The following is a 25720-nucleotide window of genomic DNA, read 5'->3' as shown; positions in this document are numbered from 1 at the left end:
ACTCTATGATCCCGTTACAAAGAAGGTTTTTGTAAGCAGGGATGTTGTTTTTGATGAAAAATCAGAATTATCCTTGGCTGGTTTGGATACATATCAGGCTGCCCGTGATGTTTTTGAAGGGCTGTTGCCCATTACTTTTGGTGATTCAGCTGGAGGTTCGGAAAATGAACCTAATGTTCAGCCAGCTGCTCCTATGGAAAGTGCAGAAATTCAGCCATTGGCTGATCGGAATATTCAGCATCATGCTGAAACTGAAATTCAGCAAGAGCTTGCACACAGTCAGGATGCTAGACACCTACCTAGATGGTATTTGCAGACTATGCAAGATAGTCCTTTGGATGCACCCATGGCTGGTCGTACTAGAAGGCAAGCTCGTTTGCATGATTCGGCACATACCATGGAGTTTATTATGGCAACAAATACTTTTGATAATGAAGAGCCTGAATGTTATGAGGATGCACAACATAGTGTGCATTGGATGGCAGCTATGCAAGCTGAATTAGATTCTATTACTAAGAATCAAACTTGGGATTTGGTGTCCTTGCCATTTGGGAAGAAAGCCATTGGAACGAAATGGGTCTACAAACTGAAAAGAAAAGCAGATGGATCCATTGATAAATACAAGGCACGGCTGATAGCTAAAGGCTACGCACAGAAAAAGGGCATTGATTATGAGGAGACATTTGCTCCTACTTCCCGTATGACGACCATCAGGTCTATGATTGCTTTGGCTGCACATTATGGTTGGACAGTGCATCAGCTAGATATCAAGACTGCATTTTTACATGGGGAACTTCAAGAGGAAGTTTATGTACAGCAGCCCATTGGTTTTGCAGTTGAAGGCTCAGAACATTTGGTATGCAAACTCAAAAAGGCACTATATGGTTTGAAACAAGCTCCTAGAGCTTGGTATGCAAAAATAGATGCTTTCTTGCTTGGTCAGGGGTTTCTAAACAGCTCATCTGAGTCTACCCTTTGCGTATGTAAAGAAGGGGGATCTATGCTGATTATATGTCTTTATGTTGATGACCTTTTGCTCACTGGAACACATGCTGATCAGATTTCAGCATTCAAACAAAATTTGCAGCAAACTTTTGACATGTCTGACTTGGGAGTTTTGCATTACTACTTGGGCATCCAGTTCATACATAATGCTCGAGGTATTGGGCTATCACAGTCAAGGTATATTGGGCAGCTTCTTGAGAAGTTTGGCTTACAGGATTGCAAGCCAGTTTGTACTCCCATGGAACCTGGACTAAAACTATCATTACATGATGACAGTGATTTGTTTGATATACATACATATGCTCCTGCAATTGGATGTCTTATATATCTATGCAATACTAGGCCGGACATACAATTTGCAGTTTCAGCTTTGAGCAGGTATATGCATCAGCCACGTATGTCACATTCGCAAGCTGTCAAGCGTGTTTTTCGCTACTTGCAGGGTACTCATTCTCTTGGGTTGCTTTATGCCAAGAGGGGACCATTGCAGTTACATGCTTGTTGGGTATTTGACTCACGTCTCACTTACGCCTATGCTCATATGGGAGTGTCGGTGATCAGTAGGACACTGGGGCACTTTTTACTCTCGGTAGGAGAGGTTTTTTCCCCCAGACTTATGGTCTTATTGTCGTATGTACTTATGTGCTTATGTTATACACATTTGGGCACTTAGTGTGTGTCGGGTGTGAACACCCCTTACAACCCTAAGGTTTAAGGGTTGTACTTTGTACTTTCTGATTACACTCATTCAGTCTATTCTCTTGGGTGTCGTGCTTCAACTCTGTCTCTCACTCTCACACTGTCTACTGAATCCCAGCTGTACCTCGATCCTCCCATCTCACAGATCCATTGTCTCTTCCGAAGTATGCTTGGTGCGTTTTCTCGCAGGCTGAAAGTCAGGACTAGGGGGCATCTCCTCCGTACAAGGAGCCATATCCTCTAGTTCCTCTGTATCAAAATCCGGAGCAAGGGCTGCCACCGTTTGGTCGATAAAGGCCATATCCAGACCAGCCATATCATATCACCACTTCTGCAGGTTGGATGCTGAGGCAGGAGCTCACGGAAGACAGAAACAGCACAGGCCTCTCTCTCTCTCTCTCTCTCTCTCTCTCTCTCTCTCTCTCTTTGTGGTTGATCCAACCCACCATGATAATCATTTTCCAGCAAACATGAGATTTATGCAAGCCCCAAATATGATTGGCCTTAGCAACCAGCCAATGGTAATCTTAATCATAAGATGATACACTTGGTTAGCTGAAGCCATTTGAAGATCGAGCCATCCTGCAAGATCCCAATCCTACCATGGACGATCAAAATCAAGAGCATGGAATGATTCCCCAAGGTGCAAAACCATCAAAAAATGGCCCCACCAATCTTGATAACTTGGAGGGATCCAATAATGCCTCCTAGAAGTGCAAAAAGACATCAGGCCATTGGGACTGAGCAACATGGCATCAGAGACAGAAGATAAGCCTAGGCAAGCCACACAATTAAAATTAGTAGCTTTGACACAGCCAACAATTCCATCTGAAAAGAATTAGTCACCAAGGGATCCCCCACAAGATGCCACTGCACCTTTTGAAGGGGGCATCAGCATTAAGAACCTGCCATCACGAGCCCTGAATGTTTGTATTACCGTGTACCACCCCCCAATCTTCCAAGAAGCAAGCAATGAAAACCCGAAGCAAGCAATGAAAACCCAAGGGTGCAGATCAATGCACATAGCATGAAAGAGAAACCAACGAAGAGCAACAATGTGAGTTATTGCATTTAGAATTACCCATCAGACATACTTTTAGGGGTGCAAACATGGCTCCAAGAGATCCAAGAGATACTAGCATGCAAAGAGTCCTTTTTCCATAGAATAAAACAAATATGTCTAGTAAGATCCATCAAGGTAGAGGCTCTCCAAGGCGATAAGTGTCAAAAAATAAGAAAGCGTAGCTGCATAAGTAGCATGTGGCACTCGTGCCACTTGAGACGCACATGGAAAGGCCAAAAGTGCAATTTTCAATAAATAAATTCGGCTTCCAATTTGTGAGAAATCCATTGCAACAATTGCTTCAGTTGAATATCAACCCCTAAGGGATACCTTGGATGCCTTACAACATTACCACAAGGAATCACCATGCCTTGCCATTGTAAGGACTGTAGATCCAATTCACTACAGCTAATGAGGGAGGACTTGATAACATTAATATGAAGACTAGAAGCATGTTCGAAAAGATTCCAAACATCTAGTTCCTTATAAAGGTTTTCCCATTCTATTTTAGGAATCATGAAAGTATCATCTGCTAATGATTGGCCAACAAAATGTTGGCCAAAAGGAAGAGAGAGACCGGCTAGTTGTCCAGTGTCCACTAAATGAGATAACATGGAGAGGACCCAATGGGTTGCCAAAGCAAAAGACAAGGGGCTCATAAGACAACCCTATTTGACTAAGCACACGAGAGTGAAAGGGTCAAGGACCCCACCATTCAACATGACCTGCAAGGAGGCATCCATAGTAATAGTGTATATCACATGGGACATGCGTGGACGAAAACCTATGATATACTTAAGTTTTGCTACAAAACACTAGTCCATGTCATCAAAAGCCTTCTTAATATCCAATAGAACTGGCATGAATTCCTACTAGGAGTGCTTAGCATAGTCAATGCCCATCTAAACATTCAACACATTATACATGATATTTGTGCCATTGATAAATCCATATTGAATAGGATACACAATGCCAAGGAGAAGCTTATGGACGCAACTAGCCATCACTTCTGAGAGAATTTTATACATAGACCCTATCAAGGAAAATGATCGCCAATGTTTCCAACATTGATGGTGAGGGCACTTTCGGAATCAACTTGATAACTCCTGCCTTCGATGGTGCAAGCATGATTCCAATCTCCCAAACTTGTTGGCACATAGCTATAAAAGGTTTTGCCAAATTGGCAGCATAAGCTTCAAAGAACTCATTAGTCAAGTCATCCTATCTCAGACTTTTGTCCTTGGGAAAATGCAACAAAACATCCATCACCTCATCCTCGCGAATATCATTGATCAAAGTAGCATGAATGTCTAGTGAGACCTAATACCCGGCGACCAAGGCATAAAAAGCTGAATGGGCATGTGAGATCTACTTAGTAGGGGAAGACTTAGAACCAAGAAGGTCTAGAAAGTAGCTTTTGCACAAATGCACAAAGGGCTACGGATCTGTAACCGATCGACCTTTTGCATGTTGAAGTCTAATCATATACTTTCAAAGAGGAGAAGCATGCAATTCCCGAAAGAATTTATAAGACTGACATGAAGCATCTTGCAAATTTTTTAGTCAAAGTTTTCAATTTGGCTCACTGATACAATCTCAATTGAAATTGTTGAATGAGATTCAACAGCCTTGTAGCCAATGAAAGCAAAAACGGATCATTTGGTGAATGAAGCGGTAAAGAGTGGACCAAAGACAACATTTCTTCAGCAACCTATCATCACCGCCTACAAAGAGAGACATGATAAATGCCATAATGCTGGGCAACTCTTTGCACATTGCTTATTAATGTTCAAAGGAGTCACTACCCCAAAGGGAAAACCAAGTACAAATCTATCAATCAACTGCTCCATATAATCTTTAAAGAGGATGCTTCAAATGAGATGAATTCAAATGCAAAGGGAGCTGCCCCAGAAACTGCACAAAAGGAGCAACAGTGTGTGCAATCATGTCAAACTGCAAGACAGAATGATTAGACAATGCTTACAGTTGCAGCAGTTGCATGTCCAAAATATGTGGCAAAAAGGCATCGTCTTGTATGACACACATCTGATCCAACTGATACTACGTGGCAATATGCTGTGCTCACTAAAAAGTAAAGCCTGAGTTTGATGGGCGAAGCGAAGACCAAAGGTCTTGCTTCAAAACAACCAGTGCGAAATCATGCCACAGAGGACTGTCAGGTGTATCTGTTACCTGATGCTCAGATGTAAACAGCAAATGATGAACACACATTGAAATCTTCTATCAGCACTTCCTGTTTGCAGAGTGACAAACAAGCTTTCAAATGGTCCTACAGATCCCATCTAGATGATGGATCATTCAGTGCACATAGGCCAACCAGCCATAGAGCTTCATCTTCAAACAAAATTTCAACTACGAAGAAGTGAGCATGCACATCATTCTTAACAACTAGCCAAAATTTCATATGCATGACCATGAGCACACCTGAATAGTGTCATGCTAAGCCCCTTGCATAGAACATAAGGCACCCATGGCAATCCGTAGTTTTGCCTGCTTCACCATGACTTTAATGCTCTAGAGCACATACTACATCCCATTCATTATCATGGAAGATATGCTACATATCATGCTGCTTACTCTGAGAGCAAATGCCACACACATTCCAAGTGGCAAGTCTCATTCAGCCTCGATTGCACTTTTTCAGCCAGAATATCAAGAGTGCCCTCATCCAAAAAGTCAGCCAAAACTACTAATAATTTTAAATCCTGATGCTCCTCATTGGAGTGAACGGATCATTCCCTTGCTTTAGAGTGGCCTGTGAATGATGGCAATCCCAAGGGGTGATCACCTTACCCCAAGGATCAAAAGCAAACTAAGCACAAGGCTCCCTCGAACACTAGTAGGAGGAACCTCTACAACAGCATATGGGCTAGACAGAAAAGAGAAGATTAAACACAAGAAGGTGATCACCCCTTAGGATTGCCATTATCCACGGGCCACTCTAAAGCAAGGGAAACATTTAGCACTAGCTATAGCATCAACTCAAAAGATGTATGACCACTCCTATTACTCCCCCAGAACCTACAAAAAGCATCTCTCTTCATATCATAGAGACAGGGAACGCCCGTTCCGGCGCATAGGAACGGATTAACGCGTTCTGGGAGGTACAAGCCCAGGAAACGCTGGCAAAACGTTCCCCCCCGGTTCCTTGGCCCGTTCCCTGGCCCATTCCCTGTTTGGAATGGCCGTTCCAGCAAGGAAAGTTTTAAATTTTTTTTTAAAAAAATTCGCCCACAGCCCGCTACTCCCGCCTGTCGCCCGTCCACCTCCTGCATGTTGCCCGCCTGCATCTTGCGTGTGTCGCCGGCGAGCTTCTCCCCACTCCCGCATGTTCCGCCTGCTCCTGCTCCCGCTCCTGCTCGGCCTGTTCCGCCTGCTCCACATGCTCCCGCTCTGCCTGTTCCGCCTGCTCTTGCTCCGCCGCCTGCTCCCGCTTCACTCACCTGCTCCTCCTACCACACCTACCTCGCCAAGGCCGTGCGGCGTGCCTACTTCTGCCCACCTGCCTCTTCTACCTACGTCGCGTGCGGCACACGGTACACCTCTATTGATTGCTTGGCCTGACTCCTGCCCGCGATTAGGTGAGGTCCGAGGAATCTAGATTCTCGATACTCATGTTGAAATTTTGGCCGAAATTTCTGCAATTTCATTGGACTTTCAACTTTGGTTGAAATTTCTGCAATTTCATTGAACTTTGACACATGGATGTTGAAATGTTGGCTGCAAATTTCTGTCATTTCATTGAAGTTTACTGATCATTTGTCACTTCTATATAGATGGCAGCATTGACATCTATGGGATCTTCATCATCCTCAGCAGGTACTTCGTCAATAACTGGACAAAGTCGAAGCACTACTTGGTCATGGTGGAATGAGGTAGATGCAGGGGTACCATTGAGAGGTGGAGGGGCTCGCCCTTGGAAATGCAAACTTTGCCCTTATGGTCGCACTAGTGGGGCTGATAAAGTGAGAGCCCATCTTCTACATGAGGAGGGGAAAGAGGTGCGTTTTTGCACCAATGTATCAATTGAGCAAAGGCAGGAGTTACTTGACCGCATAGCCACTTCTATGGGAAATTCACATGCCAGGAGGACGCCAAATATAGCAGTGGATCCAACAACATGGACTCCAAGGCCAGCAGGGCATGGTGCTTCATGCAGAAGACCACCAGGATTAGTGGCTACGCAGCCTTCTCATGGGCCGTCAATGGCAACAGGTCGTGGTGTTAAACACAGTTCATTGCACACTTCATGGGAACCAAAGAAAAAAGAGGAAACAGATGTAGCAGTGGCACACTTTTTTTTCCATGACCATATTGCATTCAAATCAGCCAGGTCACCTTATTTTTTAAATATGGTGACAAAGATTGCAGAGTATGGACCCACATATAAGCCCCCTTCATCAGAAACTATCAGGAATACATTGCTTCAAAAGGAGAAAGTAGCCATAGAGATTGCAACAGCAAATATTCGCAATCAATGGGCAAGAAATGGAGTGACATTGATAGCAGATGGATGGAGTGACACACACCATAGGTCCATACATGGTGTTGTTGCATATTCTCGTGGAGATGTATACTTCATTGATAGTCATGATGCTTCAGAGACTGGAAAGAGTGCAGATGTATTGGCATCCGAGTGGTGCGAGGTAATGCAGGCTGTTGGGGCAGAAAATATAGTGCAGTTTGTGGTAGATGGTGAACCTACTAACAAGGCAGCAGGAAACATTTTAATGGCAATGTATCCACATATCACCTTTAGTCCATGCATGGCGCATTGCTTGAATAACTTGTTGAAGGATATTGGGGACTTGCCATGGATTGCATCTCTTGTTGCGAAAGGCAACAAGATTATCACATTTATATGTAATCATCAGTACTTGCATGCTGAGTTTCGCAAGAGAAGTGACAAAGAACTTCTTAAATACTCGGATACACGATTTGCATATAACTTTCTTATACTTGGTCAATTGCACTATTGCAAAGGTGCAATTAGGGAGCTATTTGCTAGTGATGAGTATGAAAATTGGACTGGGGCTGCCACTGCTACTGCTGTGTTATGTAATGCATATGTTTCTCATAGAGATTTTTGGGATGAGGTTAATCGCACCAACCAAATGGTTGATCCTATTATGCACATGTTGAGGCTTGCAGATGGCATGGATCCATGCATTGGGAAGATCTATGAAGGTATGGATTGCATGATTGAGAGGTTGGAGAGTTTGGAACCAAATGCAGATAGGTATGAGCAGATCAAGGAGTTATGCATCAGCAGATGGAATGAGTATGACTCTCCTATGCATGCTGCAGCATATGTGCTTGATCCTGAGTTTCAAGGAAAGATGCAAGAAAGAGACCTTGAGGTGGTCAAGGCTTGGAACACATTGCTTGCAAGGCTTTATCCTAGCCGTGAAATGCAACCCAAAATTAAAAATCAGCTCTCTGTATATCGGCAAACATTAGGAATGTTTGGTACAGAGGATGCACTAGGGGACAGGACAAATATTGGGGCTGCTTTATGGTGGGAGGACTACGGGGCAGAAGCTCCAGAGTTGCAGAGTTTGGCTATTTGTATTCTTAGCCAAACAATTAGCTCTTCTTGCTTAGAGCAACTATGGAGCTCATTCAATCACATTCACTCAAAGAAGAGAAATCGTCTTGATACAATGAAGACGAATGACCTAGTTTATGTGAGCTCCAATCTTCACTTGCTAGCTTGTACATCAGTTGCAAAGGATGATTCTTTTATATGTTGGGAAAAAGATGACGATGATGATGATGGTGATGGTGATGGGCAGGATGTTGTTCACCAAGATGAGCATTCAATCTTCGCTTGCTAGCTCCAATCTTTGCTTGCTAGCTCGTACATCAGTTGCAAAGGCTGATTCTTTTATATGTTGGGAAAAAGATGACGATGACGATGGTGATGGTGATGGGCAGGATGTTGTTCAGCAGGATGAGCATTCAAGCACAGTGGAGCTATCTTCCATGAATTAGAGCACTTAGTAGCTAGCCTTTTGGAACTTTAGAGTATTGACTTGGAAATTGGAGCTCTTATAACTTGGATCTTTATTATTTAGGCTTTAAAGTTTAGTGCATATTTTGTGTTTTTGCAATGCACACTTGTTGCCAATTGGACTTATGCAACATTGTTGATTACAATGTTGAATTATGAATGCGACAATCCATTGCTCGTGACAATGTTTTGAATCCTTATTATTGTTGAAACTTGATTATTATGTCTCTAGAGTCTAATTTCATGAATTATGGTTGATATGATCTCTCTCTCTAGATTCTAAGACAAGTGTTGACTCTCTCTCTCTCTCTCTCTCTCTCTCTCTCTCTCTCTCTCTCTCTCTCTCTGTGTGTGTATATATATATATACATACCGTTTCCTCACTTTGGACGTTCCCCCCGTTCCAGGGGGTCCCATTCCCGTTCCCGTTCCCCGTTCCTGGTAACTATGGGGGTGTGTGGATGATGGGGAACATTAATTTCCCGAAATGTTTGCCTCGCTCAAGCCCATGTTGCCACTGACTGTTAGTCTATCCCTGCTTGCTGGTTCTTCTCTCTGGAACAGAAGGGTCCTTTTTTGGGAGCCCTTCACAAACTCCCTAAGAAGGAGATGCTGAGTATGCCTAATCAGGGCTTTCACCTAAGAAGTATAGAAGCATCATTGGAGAAACATTTAGACCCTGGGGTTGAAGCGTAAGTGACCCTTCATACCCTAATCTTAACAAACAAGGAACATTTTAATCAAACTTTCAAGTTAATACCTTTCCTCTCTTCCCAGTGGCAGTTCTCTCCCAAAGTTGCAGCTTGAGATTGCCACAGAAAGTATCTTTGCAAAAGGGAGCCAATCCAGCATCAGCTGTTGGAGCCCTCAAAGTTGTTCCTGATTCCTTTGTAGTGGCCTCCAGTTCCACCTGTAAAGTTTGAAAAGGCATCACAAACTTTTATATTTTATTTCCACAGTCCGCTAGAACCTAGATCAATAGAACTTCATATCCATACCTCATACAAGGCATTATGAGATTTCATATGCCAAAAACCCCATGTGCTTATCTCCCATTCTACAGGGCCATTCCATGGTACGAACTCATAAAATTTTCCTCCGTAATGGATTCCAACCTGCTTGCAAAATAAATATCCGTCATGTTTACTCAATTACCTACTGGATAGAATGTTTTTTAATCTCATGTAGAATGGATCTGCAACTACTTGCAAGTAACCATTAAAGTGCAAACCATGGCAACTTCCTCCTCGAGACCAGACATAAAAGGGAGACCACGTCTTCCTCCACCTGCTGTCAAGGCTATATCGCCTGACCCGCCCTCAAAAACATTGCATTGTATCTGCAATATGCACACACAAAGAAGTATGTCAAAATCCTTATATATTTGAACCCCCATTTCAACATAAAAACCTAACATCTTTATCAGTGAAATCTGCTAAGATTCAATATCCACGACTGTCACAAGTTTTTGTGAAATTTAATAGCGTTAGTCATCAACATTAAAACTATAGGAGAGCTTTATAATCCAACTAGTACTGCTTATGGTTTATAGATTTTGTAGCTTCATAAAACAAAAGACGGTATTTAGATTTTGGTTTCCTTTTTTGAAACTATTCATCTTGTAGTTAAAGGCAGTAAAGATTCAAGAATCATCCAAGAAGTTTTTCTTTTCTTTTTGTTCAGTATCATTGGTTCTTTTGTGTGTGTGTGTGTGTGTGTGTGTGGTGTTGTTTTTTTCTTTTTTTTTGTTGTTTGGGGGGGTGGGGGGGTGGGGGGTTGGTTGTGTGTGTATGGGGTGGGTTTTGATGGTGTGTATGTGGATACTTTGGTATTCCTCCATAAAAGAAAAACCTATCAATAACACGTTCGAGAAAAACATGAGGCAAAATACAAGTGCAAGGAACTCTCTAACACAGCAACTAAGTACATCACAAATAAAATGGTTATATGAACAACCAATCTGATGGTCTATAATGCCAAACCATCTTAGGGAGAAACATGGAAGAGAGTGCCCAAGTCCAATGTCTGCAAGAAGGCCTCCCTTATCTTCCTCATCCTCCAAGAGCTGCCTTGGATCCTCTCTCACAGAGAGTGTGGATGATTTCTATCCAAATCCTCAATAGTCTCCACTATGGATACACTCTGAAGGTCAATAGCCTGATTGCATCTCATGATCCAGATGCACTAGGCTATGATACTACCAATCATCTCCCATTTGTAACAATGTCACATCTACTGCACTTGCGAGTAATCTAGAGTAGGGAACCTTGCTCAGATGTTGTCCAATGATGAGACGAGAAAATTTCCCTTGAACATCCTCATAGCCACATGTTGGGCCTCTATCTATGACCCCAGCTATAGTCCCCCCATGTCGCCAACATGATCTCTGTTGTGCCGTGGATTATCATCCTAAGGGCTCTCCTCCATACCTCCTAAGCTCTAGGGCAGTCCCATAGACAATGTCTCTTCAAGGATATGCATCTCACATCTTTAGTTGTTTAAGGAAATCGGGATAAACATTTCACTTCAAAAATAACACTCATGCTACATGTCCTAAATGCAAGGATATGGCCGCTACACTCGTTCAAAATGCATGTAAGGGAAAACAATATCTTCTTAGGTGTTTCAGAGAGATCTTGTGGCTACAAAACGAGCATTCCAACTTAATTTCAAGCATAAAAGCTCTCAAACGAAAGCTAAGATAATGTACATCAAGGAGGGATGTAGAAATGAAACTTTCTACTATTGTTCTTTCTTGTTATGTTATGGCAAGTTTGGGACAACATTCCGAATCGGGAGACCTCAAACATGTTGAGTTGAAAGCAACAACCATGTGGGGTTGATTACTTATCATATCCTTTGGATGTTCTTGGATTGCTCGGTACTTTATTTTGTCATTGTAATGCAATAATTTCCAAGTATTCTCTAATTGAAAAATTAATTAAGGTATCTACATTGAGGTTTGAAGAGGGTTGTTTCATGGTATTGAGTTATTATGTTTTAGTTGTTGGGAATAAAGGGCCATCGTGCCTTTTATATGTGCACGGGTGTGAATACACCTTTAGCACATTTGTACTTTTTTTTATATATCTTCACTCTCCTTTTTTTTTCGTGAAGATAATTGAATTAAGTAGTAAATATTTATATCAGACCATCAGGTCAGCATTCTCTCTATGTCTCTCTTACTTTCTATTACATTAGACCATCAGGTCATCCGAGAAACTCTCTCTCACTCACTCACTCACTCTCTCTCTCTCTCTCTCTCTCTCTCTCTCTCTCTCTCTCTCTTTGTTTACATTCTGTTACATCAGACCATCAAGTCCTCAAAGAAAGTGACGAAAGACTATTAGGACTATGACACAAAGAGAAAATCACATTGGTGGTGTAGAGCGAACAATGGCCAGCCAGTGGGCAGCAATGTCAAGAAGAACCAGGTCAGCTGATATCATAGAAGAAATCTGCCATAGCACTAAACCTCGAATACGGGCCACATGACCATGGATGCCCGAGACCGAATCAAAAAGAAAAGCATTCTGAGTACGCCAAATATGCCACGAGGCAGTCCATCTAAGGAACTGGAACGGGCAGGAATAATCAGAATGCAAAGAAGGCATGGAGGGCAGCTTTCCCATAATCCATGACCAGGCTGTTATCCGGAGCTGAGTCGCCGAGAGCCAGACACGAGAAATAAAACACCAGATCTGTCACACTATTGGACAAGAGGCAAAAAGATGAAGCAATGTTTTATCACATGTAGTGCAAAATACACAACGACCAGCAGAGATCTTTCGAGCACACAGCACCTCTCTAGTTGGAAGACCACCAATCAGCAATCTCCACAAGAAAACTTTTCCCTGATAGGGAACCTTAGACTTCCAAAGCTAAAGGAATCTTTCTTGCCACTTCTTTTTCCCATCCCTAATATGCCATAATTTATTCACCTTTGTAGTGACCCATCTCTTGGCCACCACTGTCTGATGGTATATCCGGTTAGCAGACCTCTTCTCAAAATCATCTGAAATCACAAACTTCCAGTCACGCCATGGATACAATGGCTGTAGCATTGGTAAAGGAGAGAACCTCTGAAGTGTAACCTATATGGATGACTAGATATCACAATATCCACGGGGTACCCGAAAGTGTTGATGAATACACCGAAAAGAGTAAAGACGGGACTGCCCAGGAATAACACCATCAAAAACTGTCTACAACCCCAAACGAGCCATCCGATTAAACTTGATTCTATGCATATCTTTCTCCGGCCAATCCAACAACCTGGAGGAGGCTAAGACCTCTCCTTGCAGTAAATTCACCTCCTTGCGAATCTCAAGAGGGCGCCAAACTGAAAAACGTAAGATCTCTTGCCAGGATGCAATCAAATGAGGAAGGAGAAAAGACTAGGTGGGATTAATTGGTCTCGAGGAGTTAAGCACATGGCACTAGGAGGCACAAATAACCGTATTACCATGAGAGATACCAATCTTTTCAATGAAAAATTTTGCAATGTCTGACCAAGGATGACTCTATACACATAATGCCTGCAAAAGGGCCAACCTCAAGGCTTTCATATGCAAATTAACATCCAACAGGGTTGCTCCCCCCATTCGTTTAGGCATAGTCACATGCTGCCACGAAATCCAAACCTGACCCAACTGATTCCCCTTCTTTTTCCACAACATAAACCTGAGAGGTTGAACAAGTTCCAAAAGGGAATTCTTAGTCCAGGGAAGGAGTGGCAAAAAGAACAATATCATACTAATCATAATACTTTGAGAAACTTTCAGTCTGACATGTAAAGGCCAGCCTTGAGATTTCCGGTACATGAACCTGTCATGAATCTGAGAGGCCATCCAATCCAGTAAGGCCCAGTGTGCTACCTCCACTCCAACAAGATATCCCAAGTGTTTGGTTATATTTTCCTTTGGGATCACAATTCCATGCCAGCCCAAGGCCTACAGATCAGTCTCCATACAGGAGAGAAGTGTAGATTTCTGCGTATTAATATGAAGACCAGATGCCAAAGCAAAAAGATTCCATGCCACCATTGCCCGCTTAACATTAGTGCAATCAGCCTTAAGGAACATAAAAGAATCATCTACCCAAGATTGACCCACAAGTTGAGTACCACTGGGAAGAGTCAAGCCAACTATCTCGCCTTGATCAGCCAACTTGTCCAACAATGAGAGCATCGAGTGAGTGACCAAAGCAAATAGCAAAGAGCTGAGAGGGCAGCCTTGCCTAAGAGATCGAGATAAGGCAATTTCTTCCGTGATCCCTCCATTAAGAACAATACAAGCTACAACTCCTTGACCAATAGTGTCAACAAGAGAAACCATGCGAGGGCCAAATCCCATTGTAGACAATAATTGCCGCAAAAAAGACCAGCTAACATGATCAAATGCCTTCTCAATATCGAGCTGAAGCATTACTACTTGCTGTCCTGAAGCTTTAGCATAGTCAATTCCTAGTTGTACATTCAAGATGTTATGCATGATATTCCGACCTTTAATGAAACCATATTGACGTGGATGAAGCAGGTGCGTGAAAACTTTCTACAATCTGTTCGCAATGATTTTGGAGAAGATTTTATATAACGAACCCATAACGGAAATAGGTCTCCATTGTTTCAAAGAGGTAGGGGAGGGAACCTTGGGCAATAACCGAGTGACAGCAATCTTCCAATCGAATGGCATGGTACCAAAGTTCCACACTTGCTGGCACAGGCGAGTCAATGGGTCTTTAAGCTGCTACACATTAGCTAAAAACAACTCATTAGGAAGCCCATCCCAACCAGGGCTTTTCCTTCGGGGTAGATGGGATAGCACTTCTTCCACTTCATCTTCTGAAATTTCTACCTCCATTAAGTCCACCCATTCTGGTTTAACCAGTTGCTTACCAACTTGCAAATATAGCGGCGAGTAAAGAGGACAGCATCAGAAGAATTCTCTTGCGGACCCAACAAGGACTAATAAAAGTCGACACACATACAAATGATGGAGGCCAGATCCGTCACCATAACACCCTGTTCATCCATTAAGCACACAATATTTCCCCTAGCATATTTATGGTGTAGGCGAGCAAAGAATTGATGGGATTGGCAATTATTATTGTATAAAGCTTATGCTCTAGCCAACAGTTTGTATTTTGCATATTCCTGTTCTTGAAGAGAATGAACCCTGCCTTTCAACCATTCAATGCATGTGATCAATTCATCATTAGAATCCCCTGATTGACTTAAAGGCAAGGAGTGGGCCAATAAAGATTGGGCATTTTGCAATTCAGCTCGTAAAGAGAAAGCTTGCTGAATACCATACTGATGGGATAATTGTTGGGCATTGTCCCTAAAAACAGTCCATGCATTTCTCTCTCAAGATAGGACCTTCAAGCTAAAGGAAGCGATCAGTTGCTGAACATATTCTAAAAACTGATTCTGCTACGAGAAATATTGATTAAAACGAAGTGGCAACCAAGTAAGAAGAGCCTTAAATACATGAACAGGTCTATGGGTCATTTCCAAGACCAAAGAGTAGTGATCTGATAAGACATGCCATCGTTCCATCCACATGTCAATAACTGCAAGAAGAAATGAATCACTCTAATAAATATATATCCTATCCAGTCTAGCCCAGGTGTTAGGATGTTGCAAAGATTGATAGGTATAACCAGATAGTGATGGACACGTCCAAGACCACATGTCCAGCTTCAAAGATCTAGCTGCAAGGGCATCCCAAGCCTGTCGCTCAGAACCATCCATAACTGAGTGCAGAGAAGTAGCCTGATCCCCAGATAGACATGCATTAAAGTCTCCCATGACAAAACCTTGGCGAGCCATGGAAAGGCAGCGCAGGTCATCCCAAAGTTGACAATGCTCCCTTACCGTGGAAGAAGCATACACATCCACCAACCACAAAACCTCTCCCTCATAAAGTATCTCCAGAATTACAAAACGACCTCGACGGTCTTGAGAAACTAGCGATGGCTACAGGCAGGATTTGACAGCCAACATAACTCCAGATTTATATGGAGCTTGACCATTGAAAAAAACAACATAATCCTTATAAACATAGAAGGATCCAGCCAAAGCATGTTGTTTATGCTCCACCGCATAAAATACATCCCACTTTCCAGCAAACACAACTTTCCACAACCGATACTGCTTACTGCGTGAAGAGATACGTTTCACATTCCACAAAGCAATTCTCATAATAAATCAGAAATGAGAAAACAATTGAACCACCGCTTTTCCTTTCCCTTTTACATCTATAGCTTGGGATGCTTGGAATCTTTCCATCTCGCTTCAGATTATATCTACAAGGTCCGCCCTTTGCAAACCAACAATCGAAGCACATGAAGAAAACTGTTGTCATGCTCACTCTCCTCTCTACTCTGCACTCACACACACACACACACACTCTCTCTCTCTCTCTCTCTCTCTCTCTCTCTCTCTCTCTCTCTCTCTCTCTCTCTCTCATGTGAGAAAGCATTGTGTGTCTCAATCCTCGCGCTCTTTGTCTTAACAAACTAGTATCAAAGCTGGCAAGGAGTGCACGTTTCTCAAGACAGCTTAGCAGAGGCAGTCGGATTAGCGGACGGAGTTGCAAGTGTCGTAGGCGAGCAGGAGTCGCAGGCAGCAGCAGTCGACAGGTCACCGACTGTAGACGTCACGTGAGCAAGCGACAACAGCAGATGTGTGTGACGAGGTAGCAGTCGTGATAGGCAGGACGTGACGACCAGCCGCGCTGCAGGCAACCAGACCTGCGACCAGTGTCCAACGGGAGCAATGAAGCAAGCAGGCGGACGCCATGCGACTGACAACACGCGATTGACGGGTCGTATGATTCCCATGCGACGGGCAAGTGACTAGGCGATGACCTGTAGGCGCCGACGGGTGGGTCAATGAACCCCAAGTTAGACGTTTTTATTCAAAATAAAAAAATTTCTCCCTTTCCTTTGCGAGCGTCCACGCATGTAAGCACAGTTCACAATTTTAGGCAGATTTGTGCCAGAAACTTGGAGATTTGTCCAGATTTTATGCGAGCTAGACACAACAGTGATATTTTTCTTAGAAATTGAAGGAATTTGTGACATTTTGCCTCCAACATTTGGATCTTTTCATTGAAGGCGATCTTCTTGAACTTACAATGGAGCAAAAGCTGGACTTAATTATGATGCAGTTGGATGAAGAACGACGAGCTAGGCAAGTATTGCAAGCTCAATTGGCTAATTAACAACGAGATCGTGAGCCTATTCCTCAGTACACCGAACGCTTTTGGAATGCATTACTCCAGTTACGCATGCTTGAAGACGTACCTGAAGCGACGCACAAGCACAAGTATATGTCTGGATTACTTGGGCATTACTACGCTGAAGTCAATATGTTCAAGCCTGCAACTCTTGAAGACAAGAAATGAATTTCAAAGTTGATGATTATGTTTGGTTAAGAATAGAAAAACGTAGATTACAAAGTGTAGATAGAAACCCAGTTGTGAAATTAGCACCTAGATTCTATGGACCATTTAAGATCATTCACAAAATTAATGACAATGCATTCAAGTTAGAATTACCACCTCACTGGAAAATTCATAACACATTTCACATTAGTGTATTACGACCCTTTAGAGGCCAATTACCCGTACACCCTATTTATGAAAACCCACCTTTGTTAGAGGAAGAGACTGACATACTTGAACCTGAAGCTATCATAGATACTGACTTTATGACCACTAGAACTGGCCGAAGATATTCTAGATATTTAGTCAAGTTTAAGAACCATCCTGTAGAGGAAGTCCAATGGATGCACGCTAGAGACTTAAATGCTTTCCTCCACCACTGCTGCTATCTCTACACATCAACTGAAGCATTCACAATCGTTAGTAAAATAATACAATTAAACCGACAAAAGTGAATACCTAACAGTCTTTAGCTACATAAATAAATCAACTGGTTAGAAATCAATCCTAACCTTAATTTATTACGAGTGCGCACTCTAAACTCATAAACGTTTATTAATTTAATATGTATTTTGCGAAATCACCCGCTTTGGAATCACCCATGTACACACTAAATTAATGAAACGCCCGAAAAGGATAGGCGTCCCCATCAACTTCTCGCATAAAGAATCCACTTTGTGTATGAGTCCCCCGTCATCAAAGTTTACGGAATCCACCGTAAAACCTCACGGAATCCACCGTGGCACGGAATCCACCGTGAAATATGCCTCCTGGCATCATACCCCCGGGGTGGGATAGCAATTGACCTCGATTGCTATTAGCTCAATTGCATGTACATTAAACGGGGTCCAATGTACATGCAAGAATTGGGTTGAAAGTTACCCAATTTCTCGACATTGATGTACATTGGACCCCGTTCAATTTGGGGTTTTTGCTGTCTGGGCGAAATTTGTGTGCCATTTGGTCGTTTTATGTACATGCGGGTTTAATTCCATGTAATTTGGACACTAGCACTTGGAAAATTTTGGGGGTTTTGCTGAAATTGCTCAATTTTGGCAAAATTGGCCTATTCTATGCATTTCAAAGAATGTAGATGTATGGTTGATACTTTGAGCACAAAATTTTGGGCTTTTTGACTGTGCATGTCAAATTTTGTGCCCGGGGCTGCATATACAACAGAAATTGCAGCTAAAATTTGGGACTTCTCATGTAATGTGATGTATTTTTCTTTGGAACATCTGTAATCAGTTGTGGAGTGATGTACCACAAGCTTTAATGCTTCTGAAAATTTATTTGCAGGCCTGAAATTTCTGCTTTTATGTGGTGATTTATTCCTGGTTGGTACTTGCTTGTACCTTGGTCACTTGTGTGACAGTTTGGGCCTGCATTTGCTGAGATTTTTTGTCACATTTGGACTAAAAATAATGGCTGGCATCAGTGACAACAGTCGTCTCATGCACATTAAGAAGCTTGAAGGAGCAAATAACTTTGCAGTCTGGCAAAAATAGTACTATAATATTCTATTGCAAAAGAAGCAGGCAAAGCCGATTAAGTCCAAAGGGGCAAAGTCCACAGACGTGGAACAGGAAGACTGGGATGAGTTAAATGAGCTTGCACGCTCAACCATCGAGCTATCGATTTTTGATGCCTTGCTGTTTAACATTGAAGGTTTGGATTCTACCTCTACTATTTGGACTCGACTGGAAGAACTGTATGCACAAAAGAGTGCAGCAAGCAAAGTTTATTGGCCGAAAAAGCTTAGGATTTGCGTATGAAAGAGGGTACAACAATGTCTACTCACTTGAGTGATTTTAACTCCATTTTTAGCCAACAGGTTGCCTTGAAGTTCTTGATTGATGAAGAATTTAAGGCTAGGTTCTTGCTTTGCACTCTGCCAAAGAGGTGGGATACATTCAGGACTGCTATGAGCAATTCTAATGCGATCCTTTTATATACTGATATAGAGAGTGCTCTACTCATGGAAGAAATGACTCGACAGAACAATGCATCCAGTAAGTCTTCCAATGCTTTGCATACTAGAGGCAGATCATAGCAGAAAGGCAAATCTGATAGCAAGCGACACAGTAAATCACGTGGTAAAGATGTTGAATGCCATCATTGTGGCAAGAAGGGTCACTTTAAACGTGATTGCTACAAATGGAAGAAAGAGAAAGGAAAGGGCAAGAAGACAGATGATAGCAAGGAAGAGAAGAAAGAGAGTCAACCTAAGAAGAGTAGTGTCAAAATTGAAGAGGTGAATGTAGTCACTCATGACAGTGACAATGGAAATAACGTACTCTTTGTCTCTTCACACTTTAGTACACATGCTTTACTTGCAGATACGGATGATAACATGCATACTTGGATTCTAGATTCAAGTGCTTCCTTTCACGTCACCCCTCATCGTGAGTGGTTTTCTGACTAAACAGGGGATCGACATGGTGTTGTCCATCTTGGGGACAACTATGCATGTGACATTGCAGGTATTGGCAGTGTGCAGTTGCAGTTTCAGTATGGTTTTGTCTTCACACTTCAGCATGTACGGCATGTAACTCAGCTCAAGAAGAGCTTGATTAGCACAAGGCAACTAGATGATGATGGATTTCATACCACCTTTGGTGATGGGAAATGGAAGATCTGTAAGGGATCTAGAGTGATTGCCAGAGATTGTAAAAGTGATACCTTGTATCCTCTCCATGTATCTAGTATGAGTGATCATGTTATTGTTGTGACCGAGCAGCCAAGTGTTTCTTTGTAGCATGGCCGGTTGGGACACATGAGTCAAACTAGAATGAAAGTGCTTTCTCATTTGGGTTACTTGCCTTGTCTTTGTTATGCTGGTTTTGAGTATTGTGATCATTGTGTTTATGGTAAACATGCACAGATGTCTCATAAGAAGTCTCTTTCTTTGAAATCTTCTCCTCTAGAGTTAGCACATTCCGATGTATGTCAGATACCAGGGTTATCTTTAGGGGGAAAGAAATACTTTGTCACCTTTTTCGATGATGCTACACGCAAGGTATGGGTTTACCCTATTTGTAGCAAGGATGAAGTGCTTGACAAGTTTAAAAATTTCTTGGCATTGGTTGAGTATCATACTGATAAGACACTTAAGTGTCTTCACTCTAACAATGGTGGGGAATATGTGTCCAAGGCCTTTTAGGCATTTTGTGACAGTAAAGGGATCAAGAGGAAGCTCACTACCCCTCATAATCCACCCCAAAATGGAGTTGTAGAGCGTATGAATCGGACCATACAGGATAAGGTCCGTACGATGCTGTCTCATGCTGCTTTACCTTATGGTTTTTGGATAGAGGTTGTTATGACAGCCGTACACTTGATTAATCATTCACCAAACAAGTCTTTGTGTGTGTGTGTGTGTGTTAGCGGGGGGGGGGGGGGGGGGGGGGGGGGGGGGGGGTGGAGTTCCCCAAGAAGAGCGGTTGGGCAAGCCACCTTCCTATGCACTGCGAAGCAATTGTGCATATACATAAGGAAAAACGTAGCAGACTTGAGCTAAAATCTTGTAAATGTATTTTCCTTGGATATGGTGATGAAGGTGAAATGGGATGTAGATTATGGGATCCCGAGAAAAAGAAAGTAGTATGCAGCAATGATGTTATTTTCCGGGAAGATCGCATGCATAAACAGCCTCAAAAGACTGAGGAGGTCCGTAGGGTTGTATTCCGGAAAGAAATACCTTTTGGACAGCAAAATGTGCCCAATGTACAACAGCAAATACCTCTTCTAAATGAATCTACAAATGCAAAAAATAATGCCAAAAATGATCAGCCAGCTATTGCCTATAATGATGAGCCACTGGATGTGCACGAACAACCAGGACAGCAAGTTGTTAATGCTGATTTACACGCTGAAATGCCACGACAGCAAGCTACAAATGGAAATTTGTAGAAACAGCCAGCAAACATTAAACATTGGGTTAGGAGATCGTCTAGGGCTACTAGACAACTTGATAGATTCATTCCTGGTGCAAACAATATGCCTGATTATGTCACGTTGACAAACAGTGGTGAACTGTCTTGCTTCAAGGTAGCAATGGACAGACAGGACAACAAGAAATGGTATAAAGCCATGTTGTCAGAGATGGAATCTCTTGAGAAAAATGGCACGTGGAACTTGGTGCAGTTGCCTAAAGGAAAAAAAACCCTTCATGCAAATGGGTTTACAAGATAAAGGTTACTTCTAATTCATCGCCAAAGTATAAAGCAAGATTAGTTGTGAAGGGGTATAAGCAAGAACATGGAGTTGACTTTGATGAGATCTTCTCTCCTGTAGTCAAGATGACTACATTAAGAACCATTTTGGGCTTGGTTGCAGCTGAAGATATGGAGCTCATACAGATGGATGTAAAGATTGCATTCTTACATGGTGATTTGCATGAAGATATATATATGCAACAGCCTAAAGGGTTTGTGGCAAAAGGGAAAGAGAAGATGGTATGTAAACTCAAAAGGAGTTTGGATGGGCTAAAACAAGCACCAAGAGAACGGTATCATAAATTTGATACATTTATGCAGTCTCAAGGTTTTCATCGAAGTCAAGTGGATCACTGCTTGTACACCAAGAAGGCCGCAGACGGCAGCTTGATTATCTTGGTTTTGTATATTGATGACATGCTGACTGCTGGCAAGGATACTCATGCCTTGGACTCACTGAAGCGAAGTCTTCATGGCAGCTTTGACATGATGGATCTTGGTGATGCAAATCACATTCTTGGCATGCGAAAACTCAGGGATAGGTCAAAAGGATTACTCTATCTACCTTAGCAGAAGTATCTCTCCAAGGTTTTGCAACGTTTCAATATGGAGAGGGGGAAAACAATTGGGGTTCCATTGCCACCGGTGAAACTCAGTGCAAAGAACTGCCCTATATTCGATGATGAGAAGGCTGAAATGGCCAAGAAACCATATGCTTCGTTGTTGGCAGTTCAATATATGCTATGGTTGCTATACGTCCTGACATTGCCTTTGCAGTGGGAGTGGTTAGCAGAGATATAGCACACCCTGGTGGTAAAAAGCATTCGGAAGCAATGAAAGGTATTATGAGATACCTCAAAGGCACAAAGGATTTGTGTATCTACTTTGGAAAGCATAAGCCATCTGTCGTTGGCTTTGTGGATGCAGACTATGTTGGTTATGCAGATTGCAGAAAGTCCACTTCTGGGTATGTGTTTACCTTCACATGAGGAGCAGTCTCTTGAATCTCCAGGCTACAAAAGTGTGTTGCATTGTCTACTACAGAGGCAGAGTATGTGGCTGCCACTAAGGCATGCAAGGAGGCTTTATGGCCTTCACGTCTAGTGAGAGAGCTTGGCATTACAAAGTTACCTGTTCTCCATTGTGATAGTCGAAGTGCTAACATGCTAGCACGGAATCCTGTCTTTCATGCAAAGACGAAGCACATATAGGTGAAGTATCACTTCATTAGAGATGTACTTGGCAGCAAGAGCATTGAGCTTGTCAAAGTGCATACACATGATAATCCTGCAGATCTTCCCATGAAGGGTCTTCCAGCAAAGCAGTTTGCTCATTGCCAACAGATGATGGGAGTTGGATAGATATATGTATTTCAGCTTTATACATACCTAGACTTAGCTGATTCTTTCCTCCTCTTAAGGCACATTGCCTTGAGGTGGAAGGTTGTTGTGAATAAAGGGCCATCGTGCCTTTTATATGTGCACGGGTGTGAACACACCCTTAGCACATTTGTACTTTCATATATATATCTATCTAAAAAACCTAAAGAGGTACACTCGTCATTGTACCCAAGAACGTCGTGCTCACCCTCCTCTCTACTCTACTCTCTCTCTCTCTCTCTCTCTCTCTCTCTCTCTCTCTCTCTCTGTGCTGTGAGAAAGCATTCCGTGTCTCAATCCTTGCGCTCTCTGTCTTAATATTAATTATTGGCTTGGATGTATCTCTTGGAGTGCTTTCTCTTGGCAGGCAATCAGCCAGGGCCATCACCTTCTGTATGAGGCCGGGATGCAGGACACGATATTCATGATCGAGGCAGGGTCGTGCGCAGTGGTGGGTTTAGAGCCCACAGCAGACCGCTCTGAGGTATGGGAAATCATAGGGAGTCTTACTGGTTGGCATATCTGGAAGGCACGGTGTCAGGTGGCTTTCAACGGAGAGACTTTCAGTACAGGTGACCCTAGCGGAGCTCTGGACCTCCATCATCCACTCCCTTCGAGGCCGATGGGATCAAGTACGCGGCGAGTCCAGGGCTTGTCAGGAGCTTCGAGGTCATTTCATGCGTACTTAGGGCGGCCAGGACCTATTCTTCATGATGCAGGCAGGTAACCCCAGATGGCGATACATCTCCCCTCCCCCCCCCCCCCCCCTCCATGGCTTCTTGCCCCTATCCCCCCCCAGACCGCCTTGAGAGGCTTGTATATATGATGTATCTGTGACTCTCACCAGCTCCAGCTTGGTCTATTGAGCATGAGCACTTCTTTGTATTTAGGTTTTTTTCTAAAGCAATATAATTAGCCACACTTTATTTGCAAAAAAACATTAATTATTGGACTATCTGCAATAAAAACGATGCAAACTTACACTTTTGTTTTCATCTCCTCCTTATCGAACTATCCACAATAAAAACCATGCAAACTTACACTTCTATTTTCCCCTCCTTCCTTTTTTCCTTACCTTCTGTTGGAAATATAATCCACACTTACTGGAGAAAACTAGCTCACTATCGATGTAGTGGTGATATATTGAGACTAGGTTTGAATCCTGGGCCAAATGGAGAAAGATTTCCATAATTGGAAAGACCAAAGGTCATCCATCAACTTAAAGTTTTGGGTGCTAGATGGCTAGCCCAATTATGGGAAACTTCTAGTTAAGCGTGCATTGGCATGAGCAATACTAGAATGGGAGACCTCCCAGAAAGGGGAGATACAAGGTCCCCCACCCAGTTTCTAGCTTGGTATTAGAGCTCAGGTTGTTGAGCTTGGTGGCACTAGAACCTCAACCATGGTGTGGCTTGAGGGGGGTGTTGGAAATGTAATCTACACTTGCTGGAGAAAACTAGCTTACTATTGGTGTAGCGGTGATATGTTGAGACTAGGTTTGAATCCTAGGCCAAATGGAGAAAGATTTCCATAATTGGATAGAGCAAAGGTCCATCAGCTTAAGGTTTTGGGTGCTAGATGGCTAGCCCAATTATGGGAAACTTCTAGTTAAGCGCGCATTGGCATGAACAATACTAGAATGGGTGACCTCCCGGGAAGGGGAGGTCTAAGATCCCCCATCCACTTTCTAACTCCTTCAGCCTCTTCCTTCCTACCCCCTTGAACTCTTTCCATTATCATCCTCTCTTCCCTCCCCTCTATTTCCTTCTAGGCGCCTCTAGCACTACCAAAGGTTCCATGCCCTCACTGATACTTCTTCATCCCTTCCATGCCTCTAGCACTACTAGCACTTCCAAAGGATCCATGACATTGGTAACGCTTCATTCCTTCCAATCAAAACTAGATCTACAAGCATGAGGAATGGACCTAAAGTAATTAATCTCTCTACTTTTCTTTTTTTTCATTCTCTATCTCAACATCATGACTCCCACTCTATGTCTCCTTTTGATTCACCTGTTGCAACCGAACCTCAACATATGTAGGACGCCTGACTAGCTTCTCTTAAATCCACACGCATGTATAAGTATTGTCCCAAAATTTCTTCTTCTATGAAGTCTAATGCGACTTCATCCCTTGTAGTGGTTTTGCAAGCTCAAATTAAAGACATGCAATGGGAATTACCCAAGCTACACACTCCCCATTTTCCATTTGTGCTCATAGCCATAAGGGCATTGCCCCAGCAATTCCTACCTGATCCCTTCAAAGGAGAGAAGTAATGCAACAAGACCAATGTTGACTCATGGCTGGCCATGGCTGGCCAAGTGGATGACTTATTTCATCAATTCATCAACACTCAACATATCAGATAGATACAAATTATGTTCCATGAGAAGGCATACGCTTGGTGGATGGGGCTACGTCTCAAGACGAAGACGTGGTAGATTTTCAATCCGTTTTTCGAAAGTAGTTCATAACCGATCATCGGATTGAAAATTTTCACAAACTCGATATGGGGAAGAAGAGTTGGGTGTGTATTCACAAGAATTTAAAGATATTCTTTAGAAAATAAAAGCTTTGGATGACCCACATGTGTTACAAAATATAAAACATCTCATAGCAGACAAAAATGCCAAAAACATTTAGAGACGAAATGTTAAAAACATGTTTCATAAGTTTCTTTTGAGAGGGGGTAAAATAAGAAACACAAGTTTTTTCATAAAGGGTTTTTAAATAGTTTTAAACTAAGAAAAGAGGTATTAAACCTCTTTTTCTTTTGCAAATAAAATGTGGCTGATTATATTACTCGAAAAGACTGATTACAACGAGATGCTCATGCTCGACAGACTACCTGGAGTTGGTGCAAGGTCATAAAT

General features: G+C 42.6%; 1 protein-coding gene across 1 annotated transcript in view; it reads right to left on the bottom strand.

The window, feature by feature from the left end:
* VTE1 (tocopherol cyclase, chloroplast / vitamin E deficient 1 (VTE1) / sucrose export defective 1 (SXD1)) overlaps positions 1-25720 on the bottom strand; it is a 188773-nt gene that overhangs the window by 35440 nt on the left and 127613 nt on the right. Inside the window, exons 7-9 of the mRNA XM_087680911.1 lie at positions 10033-10140; positions 9800-9916; positions 9562-9711 (exon numbers count right to left, since the gene is read on the bottom strand). Coding sequence (XP_087537037.1) covers positions 9562-9711; positions 9800-9916; positions 10033-10140 — 375 coding nt within the window. The remainder of the gene's footprint in view (positions 1-9561; positions 9712-9799; positions 9917-10032; positions 10141-25720) is intronic.

Source organism: Lygodium microphyllum, chromosome 1 (assembly GCF_053477565.2).
Source record: "Lygodium microphyllum isolate KBCC chromosome 1, Lygodium_microphyllum_v1.1.10, whole genome shotgun sequence".
Lineage (NCBI taxonomy): Eukaryota > Viridiplantae > Streptophyta > Polypodiopsida > Schizaeales > Lygodiaceae > Lygodium > Lygodium microphyllum.
Note: the sequence above shows the minus strand (reverse complement) of the source record. Positions and strands in the feature narration are given on the sequence as shown.